Source organism: Mastacembelus armatus, chromosome 4 (assembly GCF_900324485.2).
Source record: "Mastacembelus armatus chromosome 4, fMasArm1.2, whole genome shotgun sequence".
NCBI classification, from domain to species: domain Eukaryota; kingdom Metazoa; phylum Chordata; class Actinopteri; order Synbranchiformes; family Mastacembelidae; genus Mastacembelus; species Mastacembelus armatus.
The window spans coordinates 684,798-702,600 of record NC_046636.1 but is presented as its reverse complement, the minus strand read 5'-3'; the positions used below and the strand labels follow the sequence as shown (position 1 = coordinate 702,600).

The 17,803-nt window shown below is 49.2% G+C and overlaps 1 protein-coding gene across 4 annotated transcripts in view; it reads right to left on the bottom strand.

Moving 5' to 3' along the window:
* The window catches only part of nfia (nuclear factor I/A), a 109,530-nt gene extending 93,516 nt beyond the window's left edge, over positions 1–16,014 (bottom strand). Inside the window, exons 1-2 of one of the 4 annotated variants that reach the window (XM_026323045.2) lie at positions 15,674–16,014; positions 3,529–4,057 (exon numbers count right to left, since the gene is read on the bottom strand). In XM_026323045.2, coding sequence (XP_026178830.1) covers positions 3,529–4,057; positions 15,674–15,676 — 532 coding nt within the window. In that variant the 5' untranslated portion in view covers positions 15,677–16,014. Of the gene's footprint in view, positions 1–3,528; positions 4,058–12,030; positions 13,585–15,673 lie in introns of those variants that run through there. The other 3 variants (XM_026323044.2, XM_026323043.2, XM_026323047.2) reach the window with 3 other exon arrangements.
* Between the last annotated feature and the right edge of the window lie 1,789 nt (positions 16,015–17,803).

Genomic DNA, 17,803 nt, shown 5'->3' with positions numbered 1-17,803 from the left:
AGGGGGGAGGGAAGGGAAGGGCGATGGGGGGTTGACCTTTGACCCCCCAGCTTGTTCCTGTTTCTATACATGGGTATAGAAACACACACAAGGGTTTGCTGCCTCAGTGTGTGTGTCTGTGTGTGTGTTCATGCTCGGCTGCAGCCAGTGAAAGTCTGCTCGTATGAAAAGCTCCACCTGTTAGAAACTCAGCAGCTACTTCCTGCCAGCTGTTGAGCGTATTTCAAGCTTTAGCAGAGCACGGTGGATTTCCCTCAGGGTGACGGTTCTTCACACTGCTCAGATTCATTTACAGGATTTAAAGATATTTGTGCTGCACAGGAAGGGTTTTCCCTTGCTTTAGGAAGAAGACTGGGATTTTGGACTTTCACGCTTTTCAACTGGATTTAACCCAGTTTGAACCAAGATGTCTGCACATCTGTTCATCTGCACATCAGCAGACTCCGTGTTTTCTGGACCAAATGAATAATAATAAGTCACTAACATCAGCCCACAAATTTCATCAGTGTCACAGTCACACCCACTATAGTTGAGACAAGATGGCAGCTTCCAGTCCAAAACACAGACCAGTGTTTGTGCAAAGTCCATGAGTCACGATGATGATGTGCTGAACTACTTTTATAAAAAAAAATCCAAATCAAATGTTATAATGAAATATCCCGATGTCACAGGCGAACTTTGACCCTGTGACATCTTTTTGCATATTTGTGCATCAAGCCACACGTGTAGAAGAAGCTGCTGCTGGTCTGACTGGCCAAAAACAGCAGGAGGTGAATTCAGTGTCAACATAAAAACACTGGCAGCAGAAGTCCAGTCCGACAAGGCCGGAGCCTGAGACCGGAGCCTGAGACCGGAGCCTGAGGCCGGAGCCTGAGACCGGAGCCTGAGACCGGAGCCTGAGACCGGAGCCTGAGGCCGGAGCCTGAGACCGGAGCCTGAGACCGGAGCCTGAGACCGGAGCCTGAGGCCGGAGCCTGAGACCAGAGCCTGAGACCAGAGCCTGAGACCGGAGCCTGAGGCCGGAGCCTGAGACCGGAGCCTGAGACCGGAGCCTGAGACCGGAGCCTGAGGCCGGAGCCTGAGACCAGAGCCTGAGACCAGAGCCTGAGACGACGATTTGAAACACTGACAGGACAAACAGCAGCACGTGACCCCAGTGAAGACGCTGGTGTTTCTCTGCTGCTCGTTCATAAAAAAGGGAAACTAAAACCAACTTCATCCTGGAGGTTTCGCAGGACTAAATAAAAAATGGTTGCTGCTGCGCTGTGGTTTCCACGGGCAACACTGTTAGTCCTCACCCACCTCCCCATCCTGAGTCAGTGGTACGGGGATGAATTTAATTACCAAGTGGGGCCGCCCTGCCGGCCCCCGCCTTCAGCCCTGCAGCCCTGAGGTCAACCTGCCTTCACACGGCTTTTAATCAACGCCGCCACTCCAGAAAAGCTCCACTGTCTTAAATAAGAGGCAGGACGAAACCTGATCCTCCTGCCCCCGGGCCGGGGGGGCGGCCGGGCTGCAGGGGGAGCTCTGTGGGCGTCCGGCCTCAGCCTGCTCCCTCTCACCTCATTCAACAGAGACAAAATCCTGTCATGAAAAGGCTTCACAGCTCTGGGTCTGGGTGGCAAAAGCTGCACTTTCCTTCAAAATAAAACACCAAAATCTAAAACCGACTCTCACTGTCTTCACCACAAACCATCCCCCTCCAACAGCAACGAGCGACCAGTTTATTCAGACAGAAACCGCACTGAGGGTTCCTAACGTCATGCCAAAATAAAACCACAAACCAGTGACTGCAGCAGCACTGGAGGCGCTCTGAAAGGAGCAGTGTGAACCTGCACACAGCCGATTACTGCGACCGCAGAGGCCGAGAGGCTACCTGGACACAGGGCGGGGGGACGGCAGCGGTCTCTGGGCTCAGAGGGGCTTTAGTCTGGGAGAGGAAATGATTGTAATTAGGGTTCAGGGACGGAGATCTTTCCAGAACGCTGGGTTCTGAATGTTTGTGCAGGCCTCCACAAAAACCCAACCAGAAGTGAAGGAAAACCGACAAGAAGAAACACTTTATCCCAGACTCTCTTTCTAAAACACGTTGCAGCTCATCCAGATCCTACAAATGTTCTCTCAACTGAAACACACTGGCTCCTTCAACTACAGAAACAAGTCTCTGTGTTTTCAACCAAAGCTGTGACCTTTAGTGGCCGTTCTGGAGCTTTCGCTCATCCACATCCATCAGCGGCTCAGTTTGCTCAGTGGTCATCAAATGGTATTTACTTGGTTTATTCATGAGTCAACTTATATTTTGCTTTTGCATCTGCTGATGAACATGTGATGCAACTGAAAGATCCAAACCTGCTACTAAATGGACTTTGAGATTCTGGGGCCAAGAATTAAGCCTGAAGCTCTGAAAAGTGAAACTTGGTCGACAAAACACTTCAAACCTTTGGATGAAAACATGTTTAATTATCAGTTATGAAAATCAACGCTGCTGCAAGAATCTGAAAGTAGACCCTGCAGATAATTTTACCCGTTTATCTGGAAGCTGCCTCCTTTTCCAAGAAAACTGCAAAGCTCCAACAAACTTAGAATGAGCTCGGTGCCAAGTGTTTCAACTGTCTGCCAAATCTCCTCCACATGCTGCTGCCACCGCTCGCCGCTGCACGCACAAATATTCCAACCAGCCAAATTATTTTCCCGAGGAATCAGCCGGAAATCGGGAAACGTGCTGAGCAATCATTCTGGAGATAATTGTGGTTCTTTTACCCGGCGAGTGCCCTGGAAGGTGTGCCAGCCTCACCTAAAAACAGGGCCGCTCTGCTCACTGAGGGCTGCTGGTGTGAGAGGAGGTTTTGGCACAGACGTTTCTTCTCCTCAGACTTCTGCTTTACTGACCGCTGATGAAATTATGGCTGTCGGCAGCAGATAACGGGTTTGTCTGCAGCCAAGCTCAGGCACGGAAAACGGAAGGTGGATTTCCATCCTCAAACAGATAAAGAAGTCGAGAGGGAAGGAGAAAGTGTTGAGCTGAAGTTTTACCAGCCACAACACAACCAAGGAGGAGTCTCAGCAAAGACAAACGTCCACAGTGCAGGCTGCTAAAAACCACAACGTGACTCCAGCAAATAGCCACAGCCGCACACTCCATCACACTAAAACAACTGAGTCACTGTTTGGACTATTACTCCTGTGATTCCACCTACACATGAGGATCAGCACAAGGATGAAGACTTTGTGTTCCAGTAGCAAAACCTCTAACAGGAGCATCAGACGGTAAAAGGTGAGCCGACAGACACGGTGAAACCTCACAGGTCACAGGACAGATCAACGACCAAGTCTGACAGGACACAGGAAACACAGCTAAGACCAAACAGAGACCAGATAAAACAAACCGGCGCTACAGGAAAAGAAGCTACAACATCCGGTCTGTGCGGTTGTTGTGTGGCCTGTACCTGATGCGTGAACCCTCTGCTGACAACAAGCCGCTCAGCATCACATCACACTCTCACAACAGTAAGAAAGTCGGGCACTGACCTGCGTGCACGAAGTAGGCCAGGTACAGATCCAGCTCCTTGACCGAGACTCCAATGTGGTGCGGCTGCACACACAGGCTGGGGTTCGAACACTGAGGAGACTTTACCAGCCTCTCCCCGTCAGTACTTTCGAGGGGAATCCCTTTGAATAAAATCACCATGACCAGGTCCAGCCGCCACACCTTGTCCGCCTGGCGCAGGCAGTCGATCCTCCTCATCTTGCCCTTCTGGTCGGGGTTGGACAGCACGCAGCACGGCGGCTTCTTCCCCGTCACCGTCAGCACAAAGTCCTCCCTGAACTCGGGCCGGATGTCCTTGCGCAGTTTGGCCAGGAGGCGCGACGCCCACTTCTGCTTGACCTCGGGCTTCTCGCTGAGCAGCTCGTCCTTCACGGCACGCTCCTCCTCCTTGGACATGCGCTTCTCATGCTTCTTGAAGTACTTCCTCTTGCGGGCCTGCAGGTTGAACCATGTGTAGGCGAAGGCCCGGACGTGGGGCAGCAGGGCTTCAATGAAAGGATGGAATTCATCCTGAAGGGCAGAGAGGAAAGACACATGGTGAGAACAGGTCAATGCAACAGTTTTCACATCATCTGAGTCCACAGCAGCAGCACAGCTCTGTGCTCCTGCGTGGTTCCCTACCGAAGCTCTTTATGACCTTCACATGGTGAAACACTCTTCTGTTACGGCTGTGGAAACATGACCCAAAAGCTTTTCAAACAAACAGAAAGTATAGAGGGAGGAAAGAAGGAGAAAACTAAAACAAAGAAACTAGAAAACAGGAAGTCGAGAAGAAAAGGGAACAAAGTCAGAAAACGCAGGAAACACCAAGCAGCAAATAATAATTAATTTCCTGATGAAAATCAGAAACTACCTTTACTACCTATTTCCTTTAAGATGGATAAAATGTTTATCTGTGTGTGTTTTTAGCTGTGGAGGCTCATGTCTCACTGTTTCTTGGCTCTGTGAAAAATCAACAAACAAAAATTTACCATCTGACCAAAATCACACACAAAAACATATCCAGGCGACGAGCGGCGAGCGAGCGGCAGGACGCCGCGGCACGTGTTGGCATCACGTGGAGCATCACAGGCACGTTAAAGGCGATGACGCGATGCACGAAATATGTGATGGTTCTCCGAAACACTCGACCACGTCTGTAAAGAATCTGACCAAAAATTAGATTTTAAACCTCAGTCACACAGTAAATATGTGAAGTAAAGGCCGATCCAGGCCCTGGTGTCTCTCAGCTATACTACTCCCCCAGGACTCTCTGCTACCTACAGCCCTTCTGTTGTTATTCCAGCTCCTCTACCCTGTGTTGTCAAAGTCCGCTCCGTCAGTGAGCCCCCCCCCTGCCACCTGGCCAAGGTCAGAAGAAGCCAGTAGTGGTTTCCAGCAGCAGCCATGGAGGAGTCTCTGCAGCTCAAAGTGGGAACCAGTGGCTGCCAGAGCCAAGAGGCGGCGTTCTTTAGCCCAGAGAGAGTGGGACAAAGAAAGACCAACAACCAGGGTCAACATGGAGCCGCTCTCTGCAGCTCTAAGTGTGACCGGCCTCGCTCAGACAAACACAACACTCTGCACCCTGATCTGTGATCGAAGTGACTGAAACTTTCATCAGCTCGTTTCTGGTTCAGGTGTTGGTGCCGTTTCCTCGTCACCGGCCACCTGGAAGCTGAATCAGCTTCTGTCTCCTTGTCCAAACAGACACGGCTCAGTAAATCCATCCTCCACAAAAAACCTCAGAAGTCTCCACACTGCCGACGTCATCACTCGACATCATGCAGCTGCAATGCTGCCGTAGAGCCGGGACTCGTTTGGACTGGGCTGATCCATCTGGACTTTTAAAATCTGAGTTTCCACAGAAAGCTGCATATGCTAATAGCACAATTCTGATAAAATAAGATTTTACGTCTGTGAAACAGATTTTTATAGCAGGGTGAGATGAATAAATGGAAGACAGGCTGAGATTCATGAATCTATAATCCTCTGGAAAATGATCAGGTGGATGAGATTCGCAGTAAATCTACTACGTTCAAAACTCGGGTGTGGTGTTGTGTTGTTTTCTTTCTTGGTATTGGAAGTTGTTTTCAGGCTTTGCAGAGTGGCCATGTGGCAGACCTCAGTGCAAACCTGTCATTTCATTCTGTTTTCAGTCTAAACACAGACGCAGAGGAAGAAGGAAAAACAGCAGCGTTGCATCACCGAACCGACGACGACTGAGAAAAGACAAAACGTCCAACGCGAAAACACAGACGAACAGAAAACATCTTCATGGAACATTTCTTATTTGGATAAAATCCCTCAGAGGGTTAGTGAGCGGGACGAGGGAGGGAGGCTGGACTGAGGCCCCCGTCCTCCTCCTGCTCCTGCTCCTCCTCCTCCTCCTCCTGAGCCACGTATTGAAAAAAAACACTCGACTATTCATAGATCAAAGAGGCTCACACACATCTCGATACGTGCAAATGTGTCCGACTGGGGTGGCATTATGAGCACACACACACACACGCACACACACACACACACACACACGCACACGCACGCACACACACACACACACGCACACGCACGCACACACACACACGCACACACACACGCACACACACACACACACACACAGCGCTGCAGGCCGGTGCTCTGCACGGATGCAGGTCCACTGTAAAAACGTCCTAATGTCTAAAACATTCAGACGCTTGTTGCAGCTCTGGTTGATTCCTACTGGAAACGTGGAAATATTCGCTCGGCATGTTTGAATTTTTCCACTTGTGAAAACATTTCTAGCAGCGGACATGGAGACAGAAGTCTCTGAACGTTCTCCCTCTTCTCAGCTTCACTGCTCTGAGCTAAAAGAAATCAGTGTGTTTCTAAAGCCTGTTTCATCACCTGTTTCCAGTGTTGTCAGAATTAGATGAAAATGAAGAGAAACCAGGTTGAACCTATTTTCAACCAGCACAAAGTGACTCGTTTTAGAAGAAAACTTCCTCCTTCACTAACAGAAGAAACATTTTAACGTTAACTTTTCATTTGTTCTAAGATAAATGTGTTCTTTTGTTCTGCTGCTGCGGTCCACCTAATTTCCACCTGACGCCACTGGAAACAGGCATCTCTTTCACTTATTGTACGAAATCCAGACTTTGAGGACTCAGTACAGACACAAATGAGCTGATAAGACAGACAGAGTGCGGACTAAACGGGTAAGACAGGTGTTACTTTAAATCTTTCTTATGTCTAGAATCCCCATGAAAGACCAAAACCAACAGTGTCTCTCTTTTCTGTCTGACGGCTCTGACAACATAAATCATTAAAAACGCCTCAGAGATATTTAGTCTAAAGCAGCTGCAGTTTCTATCACAGCGGAGGAGGCAGGTCATTGGTTGGGGACTACTTTCAGCGGTGGATGGATCCACATTTGGTGCGTAGCGGCAGCAGGAGTCAGAATAAACTCAGACGTCACGATCAGAAAAATCACCAGGCTCAGCTGAGTGTGAAGTTTCACATGTTTTGATGCTGTTCACTGTCTAAAAAAATCCAACATGAGGGTTAAATTCAGGAGGAGCTTTGTCCAGCTGGGTGTCATAAAATCTATACGTCAAATGGTGTGTGAGCTCAGAGCTGAAGAGGAAACTGTATCTACGGGCTGTGCATTAGAGCACCAGCTGCATTGCTTTTTTATATAACATTGTTCACCCCCCCCTGTCAAAGGGTCTGAATACAGCACATTGTTTCTTGTTGGAGACGGTCCAGGAGAACGGGTCTGTCTCCAAAAGCGCCTCCAGCAGCTCCGCAGCCAACCTGCAGCCGCTTTCTGAGCTCTGAAACCTGAGTCCAGGACGGCCAGAACGCCGCCTTTTCTCATTTGTGGTTTCTGTTCGGAGAGAGACGTGTTTCTGTTTGTGTGTGTCCTCAGGCGGTTATTAGGACGACGAGCGGCTGCTGGACGGATGATGTGTTAGTCTGCGCGCGCACACACACACACACACACACACACACACACACACACACACACATTCCACAGTGGATCTGCAGCTCGGCAGCTCTGGATGTTCGTTGGAGCCACATACCAACATTCCTCAGAGCCCAGTGCACCGTTTCAGCTTCCTGACCCGCTCACACCGTCCCACACCACCGGTTCCCCTGCTGCTTTTCCCGCTGTCTGTCCACCACAAAACAAAGTCCCAGTCAACAAGTCACTTCGTCTCAGATTCTGCCTTAAAAACCTGCCTTTCTGCCGGCGGGCTGAGATAATTCCTCTTGTTCTCAGCTTCCCTCCTCTCAGGAATGTGGTCTCAGTGTGTTTCTGCGTCAGTCACAGTGATTTGGGAAAACGACGGAGATTTACACTGATTTACACCAAAGCAAATCACACTGATGCTGTTTTACAGGCTTGTTTCAGGACGGACCTTGTTTTGAGCTTCTTAAGAGAAATCAGTCCGGTTCTCTGTGCAGGTTCTGAGAATTTGAGCCAGTGTCTAGAAAAAACTCAAAAAATACCAACACAAGCTGATTTTATTATTTTTTGAAAACTATAATTATCGATCATCATTATTATCGTGGTTCTTTGGCAGCTGCTGCTGTTTCTAGAATTTCACATCAACATCTAGAAATATGAAAAACAAAAAAACACTTGTGCCAATTAGTAAAAGCTGATGACTGTAAATATGAAATAATGTTTTTCTGGTGTTATTTCTGGAAAATTAAATATTTTCTGGCTCAGTAACAGGAATCATGGCTGGTTAATTTGGAGCATCAGGGAGGAAAAAACCAGGATTGAATATTTCTGTTAAAGGTTAAATTATCTCAGCCAACTGGGTTTTTTGACTGTTTTGTGAAAACAGGACATTTTTCACCTCTGCAGTCACTTCTTCTCACATCTGGCCTAAAATTCAAATGTTTCTGCTTGTAATCGGAATAAAACCTCTGCCAGCTGCTGAGATAATCCCAGGGCTGCTCCCAGTGCACAGATCTTTGGCCAGTAAAGAGTCTGTCTCTTAAACCAAAACCACAGTTCTGCATCTGCGTCAGACCATCACGTTAACCTGACCGAACTAAAAACAGGTGAGAGTCTGATTTCCTCGTCGCTGTCAGAAATACGAGGCTGGAGCTGAATAAAAGGCCGCCTGGTTAAATGGTGGGGAAGCGGGTTTGGAGCGACGCGGCTCCCCGGGGTTCTTTCTTTCATCTCTTCTGGGCTCATTCTTTCTTTCCACACTTTCCCTCCGAGGAAATGAGCGTTTCTAAACCTGCCGGGGGAGTCCGGGTGTCTGAGGCTTACACGTTCCCCCTCTGCACCTTGGTGACAGATGTAATGGGCTCCAAATAACAGGCCTGTAACAACAACCCCCTGAATAACACTCGTCCGGGGCCTGGGGGGGGGGGGGGGGGGGGGGGGGGGGCAATAATGGTAATCCTCCCTGCCTCCCTCCCTCCCCGTCTATTGACACCCGCACCGACACACTGAGGGAATTATCTGCGTGTCGCTCGGCGCAGCAGCTCGCCGCCAAGGCCTGGCTGAGCCGCCGAGGCTTTGCCATTAACGGCTGCTGATGGAGCAGGAAGACGCCACCAAACATGCTGGGGAGGGAGCTTCATGCAAACCGTGTCCCGGCGTCTGCATCTTCAGCCTAAGTGCTGGTTTCATCTCAACAGATCGGTCGGGACCAGCAGGGTCTGATCTGCCCCCCTCCCCGTCACAACGGCCACAAGCTGAAGAACTTAAAGCTTCGGATGTGAAGACGCAAAGTGACGTTTACACATCAGAACCAGGACGCTGATGGAAACTGGGTCAGACCAAGCTGGACCACTTCCTTTCAGCCCGATTCAGGTTTCTAAGCCCAAACATCCATCACAGCGTGTGGAGTCGATTTAAGGAGAGTCTGAAGACAGAATCAACAAACTGCCTGTTTAGATTTGATTCCTGTGGCCCAACCTGCTACAGGGGGACTTCGGTTCTGGTTGGGTTTCTGATTTGGACTCTACTTTTTGTTTTTACAGCGTGTCTTTAAATACAAGGGCAACTTACGGCCAAGTCTGTTTTTAAAATACAATTTAAGAAAATCGACTAAACACAAAACAAACTAAAAAGACCTTCAACAATGGAAAATGTCGTTTTCGTGACAATCGACGTCTGTCAAAGCATAAAAAATCCAAAACAAAACAATGTGACCTGCTTCTTTAAACATGTAGTTTAATTATAATCAAATCAGCAGTGGGATATATTTTGCGGCGCCCCCTCCTGACCGGGGGACAAACAGCAGACACCCTGAGTCGACTCTGCTACAGAAACTGGTCTGTCTTCAAATAATTTAGAAAATCATCCACGTCCAAAACATGATTTGAAGCAGGAGATCTGACAAGTCCACTTTAGTCCCCTCCTGATGTTCTGGGCCAATATTCATGTAAATGATATGTTAATTATTATATCTGGGCTTTTTAAGGCAAATAAAAAATACATTGTTTGGTTGAGACCTTTTGTGTGAAGACGAATGAAGCAGCCGTCACACTCGCTGCCGTTCAACACTGAAATTACTAAAAAACAAATAACTGATTAATTCTAAGCAGAAAATAAACGTCCACCACACAAAGAATTTAAAAAGGCCAAAACCAGAACACACGTCTGTCCAAACCACTAAAACACATTTTCTAACCCTTCACTGAGCAGGATTTGTAAACCAGTCAGCGAGGACTCTGCTCTGCTGATTATTGGTTTTACTCCTGATAATCAGATTATACGTTAAAGCTCATGTTGGTTCCTGCACTTTCAGGCGCTCATGTCGTCTTCAAACGCTTCTCAAAACAGACTGAAGCTTCAACCAGAAAATCAAGATGCCAAATCATTTTTCGTGGGGAGTTTTGGCTTCAGCAAAGCTGCAGCACAAATCGGTGGCGTCACAAAAAGCCGATGAAAAACAAAAAGCACATGAAAATGTCCCAGCAGCAGATTAAAACACAGCTCCATGTTCCACAGCACATGGTTAGTGAATTATCTCCGTCACTGACCACACTCAGGATTTATCTACAGCCAGAATCAATAAATCCACTCACTTATAAATTATTAAAATTAAATATCAGTAAATGATCTTGATTCTAGAAAATAATAAATCATTTCATTTCAAACCCCTCAATGATTTTTTTTAATAATCTGATGGATGAATATATTTTCTAAAATGAAAAAATAAATTCTCTGTGATGTTCAGTTTCACAATTTCAATTTTAAGTGTTTGCTAGAAGCTGTGGTTAATTTCAGGAGATTAGGACGATAATTCCTACAAGACGAAGCCAAAATCTGCAGCAAAATCTCCATGAGGTCACACCCAGAAAAAGCTCTTAAATCCAATTTTAACCTCTGACACTGAACACAACCCTGCAGAAAAGAAAAGGATTTTAGGTGAAAAACTGGGTCAAATTTAAGATTATTGATGAAGAAATTTGTAAAGTGGCTTCATTCAAAACTAAATTCAGGACTGCACAGAAACCCTAAATCCTGCCGTCATCAGTTTCTGATCTGAGAGTATAAAATCACATTTGTTTGGAGCAGATATTTGTGGCTGCCGCAGGTCTGCGTGTCACCTCAGGTCACCTCGCACACAAACATTTTGTTTTTTCAGCAGAGCACATATTTCTGTCAGGCCAGAGGTTCCTCTGCGAGGCCTGAACAGCAGCAGGAAGGAAGCAATTAATGATCGGACCCTGTTTGATTTTACAGAACAGGATCAACCCGCAGTGCTCAGGACAAGCAGCCGAAAAAGGGCCTGCAGCCCCTGCAGACGACAAACCGCTGATCCTGCGCTCGGCTGCACAAACTCGCTTCTTTTTGGACAAATGCGCACACGGCGCCCAGAAACAACACGTGTCATAAACACTCACAGCTATAAATATGAAAAGTCCAAGCAGGACTCTGGAGCTAAGGCAAAGTCAGGGCATGTCGGCGGCTGCGGCCACACTTGCAAAGTTTGGAGGTAAAGAAAACAGAAATAACCAGCAACTTTACGCGTCCTGATTATTACTGTTCCGACGTTCACGCTCACAAATTTTGCGCAAATTACGGCGTTTAACTTTGGAGGGGAGGTGGAGAGAAAACCTCCTCCAGAATGAACATACACCCCCTAAACTGAGCCGAAACTGCGGTCTGACCGGCCGGGCAGCGACAGCCCGAGCAGGGCTTCTGCCAACGGAGCAGCCCGCCGAGAAACAGCCACAAGCAGCGGCTCCAGCCTCCGCAGAAAGAAGGCAACAACACGCAGACTGCGCAGGTTGCGACGCACAGAAAAGCGCACACATGGACATTTGTGCTCATGCTAAATAATTTGGATGAAGGAACTTTGGAGGCGCCGTCCGCCATGTGCTGCGGCGCAGAGAAGACGGCAGCTCAAGTGCGAGAAGCGGAGCTGCAGCGAAGTTGCAGCCTGCAGACTACAGGGCGGTCTGGAGTCCTGAGCGCACGGAGACGGTCTGCGGGAGAACAAACAGCGTTAGCACAAGTTAAAAAGTTCTTAAAGCACACTCACCTGTGTTAGGCATAGCGGAGAATACATATCTGTCCGATCTAATCTTGGATCTGGAAGGTGTGTGTTTGTGTGCGTGTTACTGTAACTGCAGCCTGTGTGTGCGCGCGTGCGTGTGAGCAGTGTGTATGTGTGTGTATATGTGTGTGTGTGTGTGTGTGAAAAAGGAGAGAACAGAAAAAAAGGAGAGACCGAGTGAGAGAGGGGGAAATGCAGCCCTCCTTTGCCCCCTTCGCTTTCACATTTCCAACCAGGGCTGAACTTTGACCCCGCCTCGGGTTACATGTACTGTCCGGACCTGTTAGAGGCCCTGCGCCGGGGAGCGCACAACTTTCAGCCGAGCCACGAAGACCATCTCCAGCAACAAGAGGAAAGTCCCGTCAGAAGAATACAAAGATACAAAAATCACAGGGCGGCCCGGTGTGGTGTCGGTGCTGGGGCTGAGGCGAGAGCGGCCGGCGGTGGTGGCGGACGGTGCAAACCTCCAAAACGTCCTGAAAGTGCATTTCAAACCGCCGGAGAGCCGCGGGGACCTGCGGACCTCGGCAACATGCCTGTCCGTGCTGCGGTGCGCTGTGGCCGGCGTGCGGCGGTGCGGCTCCTCGGTGCTCCGGACGCAGGGCGCGGTGCAGCGACGGTGTCGGAGGAGTCCCGGGAAAAAGATCAGACGAGGAAGAAGGAAAAAGGCAAAACGGGATCCCTGAGCTGCCAGACGGCCGCCTCGCCTCTAAAACCACCGACAGCTGCTTTCCGTTAATTTATCTCCAGCAGGAGGAGACGGTAAAGGAGAGAGAGAGGGAGAGAGAGAGTCGGTGTGTTGTCCCGGACGCAGAGAGGAGCGCCACCTCCTCTCCGCTCCTCTGCCCAGCCTGTCTGCTGCTTCCAGCACCGGGACCCGGACTGCGTCGGTGCGTGTGTGGCCGCGGACTGAGCGCACTGACCCTGCAGAGCCCAAACTGATCACACACTGCTTATTGATCAGAAAACCATCGATCCTCCACGCGCAGTTTCACAAGTAGTATCCGGTGGTGCCTCTGCCGTGTGTGTGTGTGTGTGTGTGTGTGTGTGTGTGTGTGTGTGTGTGTGTGCGTGTGGCAGCAGAGTTCCCGTGCTGCACCGCTCAGGAGGATACCAAGACGAACCCGACCGGACCGTGGGCTGACTGATCGCTACTGATCAGGACACATGGACCTTTAGCGGGGTGGATCCAAACGAAGGCGCCCACAGCGGAGCAGGGTCTCACTAAAGTCCTGCGTGTTTGTGCACAAGTTTGGGTCGGAGGGTCCGCCTGTGCGCCCGTGTTTTCCCGCGACAAATCAAGTCCCGTGCGGCTCCTCCACAGGCGATTTTCCCGGCTCTCAGTTTCCTGAACCGGTGTGTGTGAGGGGGAGGAAGAAACCAGATCCAGCGAAAAGGATCCCTACACCAGCAGAAACCGGTAACGGAGTCTGTGGCTCAGTGAAGAGGAGATCCATGTGATCAGGTCTGACAGGATCCAGTCAGCGCAGGGAGACGCTTTAATTACACCTCGAATCACCGGTGTCTCCGTTTGGAGCGACTGTCTTTACTTTCAGAGCAGCTGAAATCCTGTCAGCTTTACATCACACACACACACACACACACACACACACACACACACGCACGCAGATATAATATTATTACACCAATGAGCCACATTAGCAGCTCGGTCCCTCCTGACCTGGCTCGTCTCTCTGACATGATCCAGGTTAGTTTTTATCAGGTTTTATTGTTTTTGAGTCTCAGCAGCTTCAGAGTGTAGATCAATATATTTTCATTCTGTTCTAATTTCATTGCACTTTATTCTCTTTGTACATTCACAGTCTTTTTATTTCACTCAGCTTCTCCTGAACCTTTTGCTTTTGTCTCATGTCTGATCACTTTCAGGTCAAAGCTCTGCAGCAGCTGTTTTTTAGTGCGGTTCAATAAAGGTCTGAACTGGAACAGCAGCAGAGACAAAAAACTGTTAAATGCTCCTTAAAAAGTTCCTGTTCTGAGTTTTAGGTACAGAAACATCCAAGTGTCCAGAGGAGGAGACTCCAGAATATTCCTAGAATATAAATGTTCCTGGTGTTTCACAGTCGGTAACGTGTATTTCAGGGTTTGTTTCCCTGCAGCTCAGTGTGAACGCTCTGCAGGCAGGAACCAGTTCACAGCGCCCTCTACGACGCCCAGGCCGAGCTCGGCCGCTGACTTCACCGGAAAACACACAAGGAAGCCAAAGGCAGAATCGCTGTGCTTCCTCCAAAGAGCTGGATGTAATGTGGGGACACTGGACTAACTACTGGGCCTCTGGAAGACATGAAGACGCTGGAGCACAAAAAGCCCAAACAGTGTCGTGCTGATGTGCCGACCGCCTGTATTTAAATATTGACACACGTCCTGAGACAGTCCAGCGTTTCTCCTGAATCACAAAGTCCAACCTGAAAACCACAGACTCTCTATAAAAGCCTTTAGAGGGACATAAGAGGAATACTAGTCTGTGGAGATACTATAGGAGTCCCCATAAATTTCAATAAAACCTCTATAAAGCACATAAACTCCTGGTGTCCCTATAGGATCGTTAAATATGACATAAGAAAATAAATGGGCAACTGAGAAAACAGACATTTAAACAGGAAACTAAACCCACCTCAGTAAAATCAGGCCTGATCTGTAAGTTAGCAGAGAAACACGGTGCAGTCAGCTCAGGGTGGACAGACATTCCCAACGTACGACGCCACGATCACACACTGAAGGCACAGACGCATCACAGACACATCACAGACACATCACAGACACATCACAGACACATCACAGACGCATCACAGGTCTCAAACCGCATGTTTCAGCCTTACTGGGACCTTCTAGGAACAGGGTACCCCAAATCAGGGAGATAAAAACTGACTAATATATAAAGTCACTACAGGCAGAGCTGAGCTGTAACACACCGAGGGATCATGGACACATCCTGGGAATGTTGCAGGAATATTGTGGACATGCTGCTAATCTGAGACATGCTGGGGATATGAATTAATTATCAATACTAGCAATAACAAAAGCAAACCAATTAAAGCGGTGAAATCAACCGACAGCTGGGAGAGATTCTGTGAATATCACAGGAGGTACAGCTCCATAAACACAGAATTTAAATCAACATAATTAAGGAAATAAATATAAACTGATGTGTTTTCCTCTTTCTTTGTGTTTAGCTGCCACAGGGTCAGTAAATCCCTGCACCTGTCTGAGGATCCTGATCCATGATCAGGTGTCTGAGCTCAATTAAAGCAACAACAACCAGACAAACACAAAACACAATAAACTTAATGACACACTGCTCATCCTCCGCCCCGCCTCTCGGCCAATCAGGAGCCGCCACGTCAGAGCCACGAACTCTGACTGCGACCCAATTGGTCAAAATCTCAGCTTTTGAACGTCAGAGTCGCATCTGATTGGACAGTAAATTCATGTTAAAACAGAATCGAGTCGTGTACGCGCACAGGGAACGCGCCTCAGCACTGCATTCACTGCAAAAAAAAAGTCACTGCGTAAAAAACAAAGAGCAAAGAAGAAGAGTGGTGAGGACAGGTCAAAGGTTAGGACACAGGTCCGTGTTAGGACAGACACGCACGGGCGCGTGCTTGCGTACCATTGCCAATGTGAAAAGTGCAGGTGGGAAACTTCAGCCCCGGTGCTTCATGGCGGTCTGAGTTACACAATCCACAGAAAAGTCCTGGTGTCGGACTGCGGTCCAGACCTGCGCGACTCTCCCTGTTCTCCACCTCCGTTTCTGGGCTTCTTAGTTTGGCTCGGCTCGGCTCGGCTCACAGACTTTCCAGAAGTTGCATCAGTTCAGCCGGTCTCTCTTGTTTGTGTGTTTGTTTGTCTGCACGGTTCTTCCTCCCTCTCCTCTGCTACTTCCTGTCCCGCTGGATCCACATAACCCGGTAGAGCTCGGTGTGTCCCGGTTCGGCACGGCAGCGGATCAGCCCGCTCCGTGCAGCGGGGAGCAGCTACAGCCCCGCAGCGCTGCGTGCATCCTGCAGCAGCCGGAGAGGAGCGCTCCCTCCCGGCCGGACGGGGCGCTCAGAGGAGGGGAGCGGAGCGGAGAGGAGTCGCTGCACCGGCCGCTGCTGCTGATTTATGGCCGCTCCGCATGGCTCGGTTCCCCGCATGGACTTTTGATGAGTGCAGCGCTCTGACGGCCGTGCATGCGAGTGTGAAGGGGGGAGACAACAAAGTGCTGTCGGTGCAGATATGTGGGGCCGAGGAGGCTCTGCGGCGCGGACCGAGCGGGGCGCACCGGCGGTGGCTTCACATACAGGAGCAGCAGCTGCAGCAGCCTGTGGTGATGCACCTGCTGGGGGCTGGTCCTGCACACGGCCCGGCTCTGGGGCAACATCCGACACAAAACCTCCCTTTAACTGAAGGAGATTTGTGCGACTCAGCCTCACCCAAAAACACTGACACCAGCTGCGACTAAACATACCAGGACCTGTGAGGCCAGCATGCACACACACCTGACCGAAAACCAGTAAGACTCACTTTATTTGTCCAGCGCCAGTCACAATCCAGTCACCTCTGGGCTCTTTACATAGAACCAGGTGTGAAAGACAGGAGGCTGTAAGAAGGACAGTGTGCTGAGACAGACATCTAGTAAAGGAACCAAGAGCTCCGGCCTGGATTCTTCTGTGATTCCAAACTATTCAGAGGGTCTGGGGCAGAAACCAGGAAGCTATTCTGTCCTAACGCTGGGACACAGCCGACTGTGACTGGGAGACAAGCCGTGCATGACAGGAAACAGGCACACGGCGTCCCACGTGACTTGAGGTTTCAGAAGTTCCTTCTCATCTCATCACCAGGTCCATTTAGCAGCTGCTACATCTCCACTGTACCTGGGTAATCTCCATCTGTCCAGAAGGTCATGTCATTAGGTTGCAGCTGCTGTGGTGAGATGGTTGTGTGAACCTTCACCAGTCTGTTCTGCACTGGTCCGTCTGAAAGCTGGATCTTAACTGGAGGGACTGACCTGATCAGGTCTCTGGGCTTCTAGTGGCTTTACGCTCTGACCTCCTTGTTCTTGCCACACCAGTCCGAGTGTGGAGACACTGGAACTCCTGCGTTAGAAACTGGAGGTCTGGACTTTAAAAGATGTGGCTTTGCACCAGGCAGGGAGGCCCTGATAAGGCCAAGTCCAGGGGCATTATGGGAGATGTAGTGTTTGTTTTTGTAGGCAGAAGACGCCTACCTCTGCTGCACAGATCTGTCTCTTAACTGTTCAGTGTCAGTGCAATAAGAAAAGACTGGAGTGCACACAGCTTCGTATCAGAACCATTATCGGCTGCTGGTTTGCACACCTGTCCGGACTCACACAAGCAATTCCCAATAAAAGCAGGAGGAAAACACATTCGTCCTACAAGAGTCCAAGTCTTCATAAAAATTCACTTGTGAATCCTGCTGTAAGTCCGATTCTTGAATCCACAGTTTCTACAGAAACCTGCAGGCTTGCACTGACCCGAGCTGATCTCTTCTTCTGCAGGTTTCCGGTCCTCCACGGTGCCGGCACAGTGTGGCGAGTCGTCTGAGGTTAATGAAGAGAAGCTTTTATGTTAATAGAAGGACAGCCGGTGTGATTTAACAAGACAATCCACAGATTTACTTCTCTCTAATACATCTGAGGCTCCAGCTGCACGTTATTAGTTGGCTAAACAACTCTCAGCAATGAAGGTCAAGACAAAGAGAAGAAAATCAGATTACAGCAATTACACTGGGCTTTCAA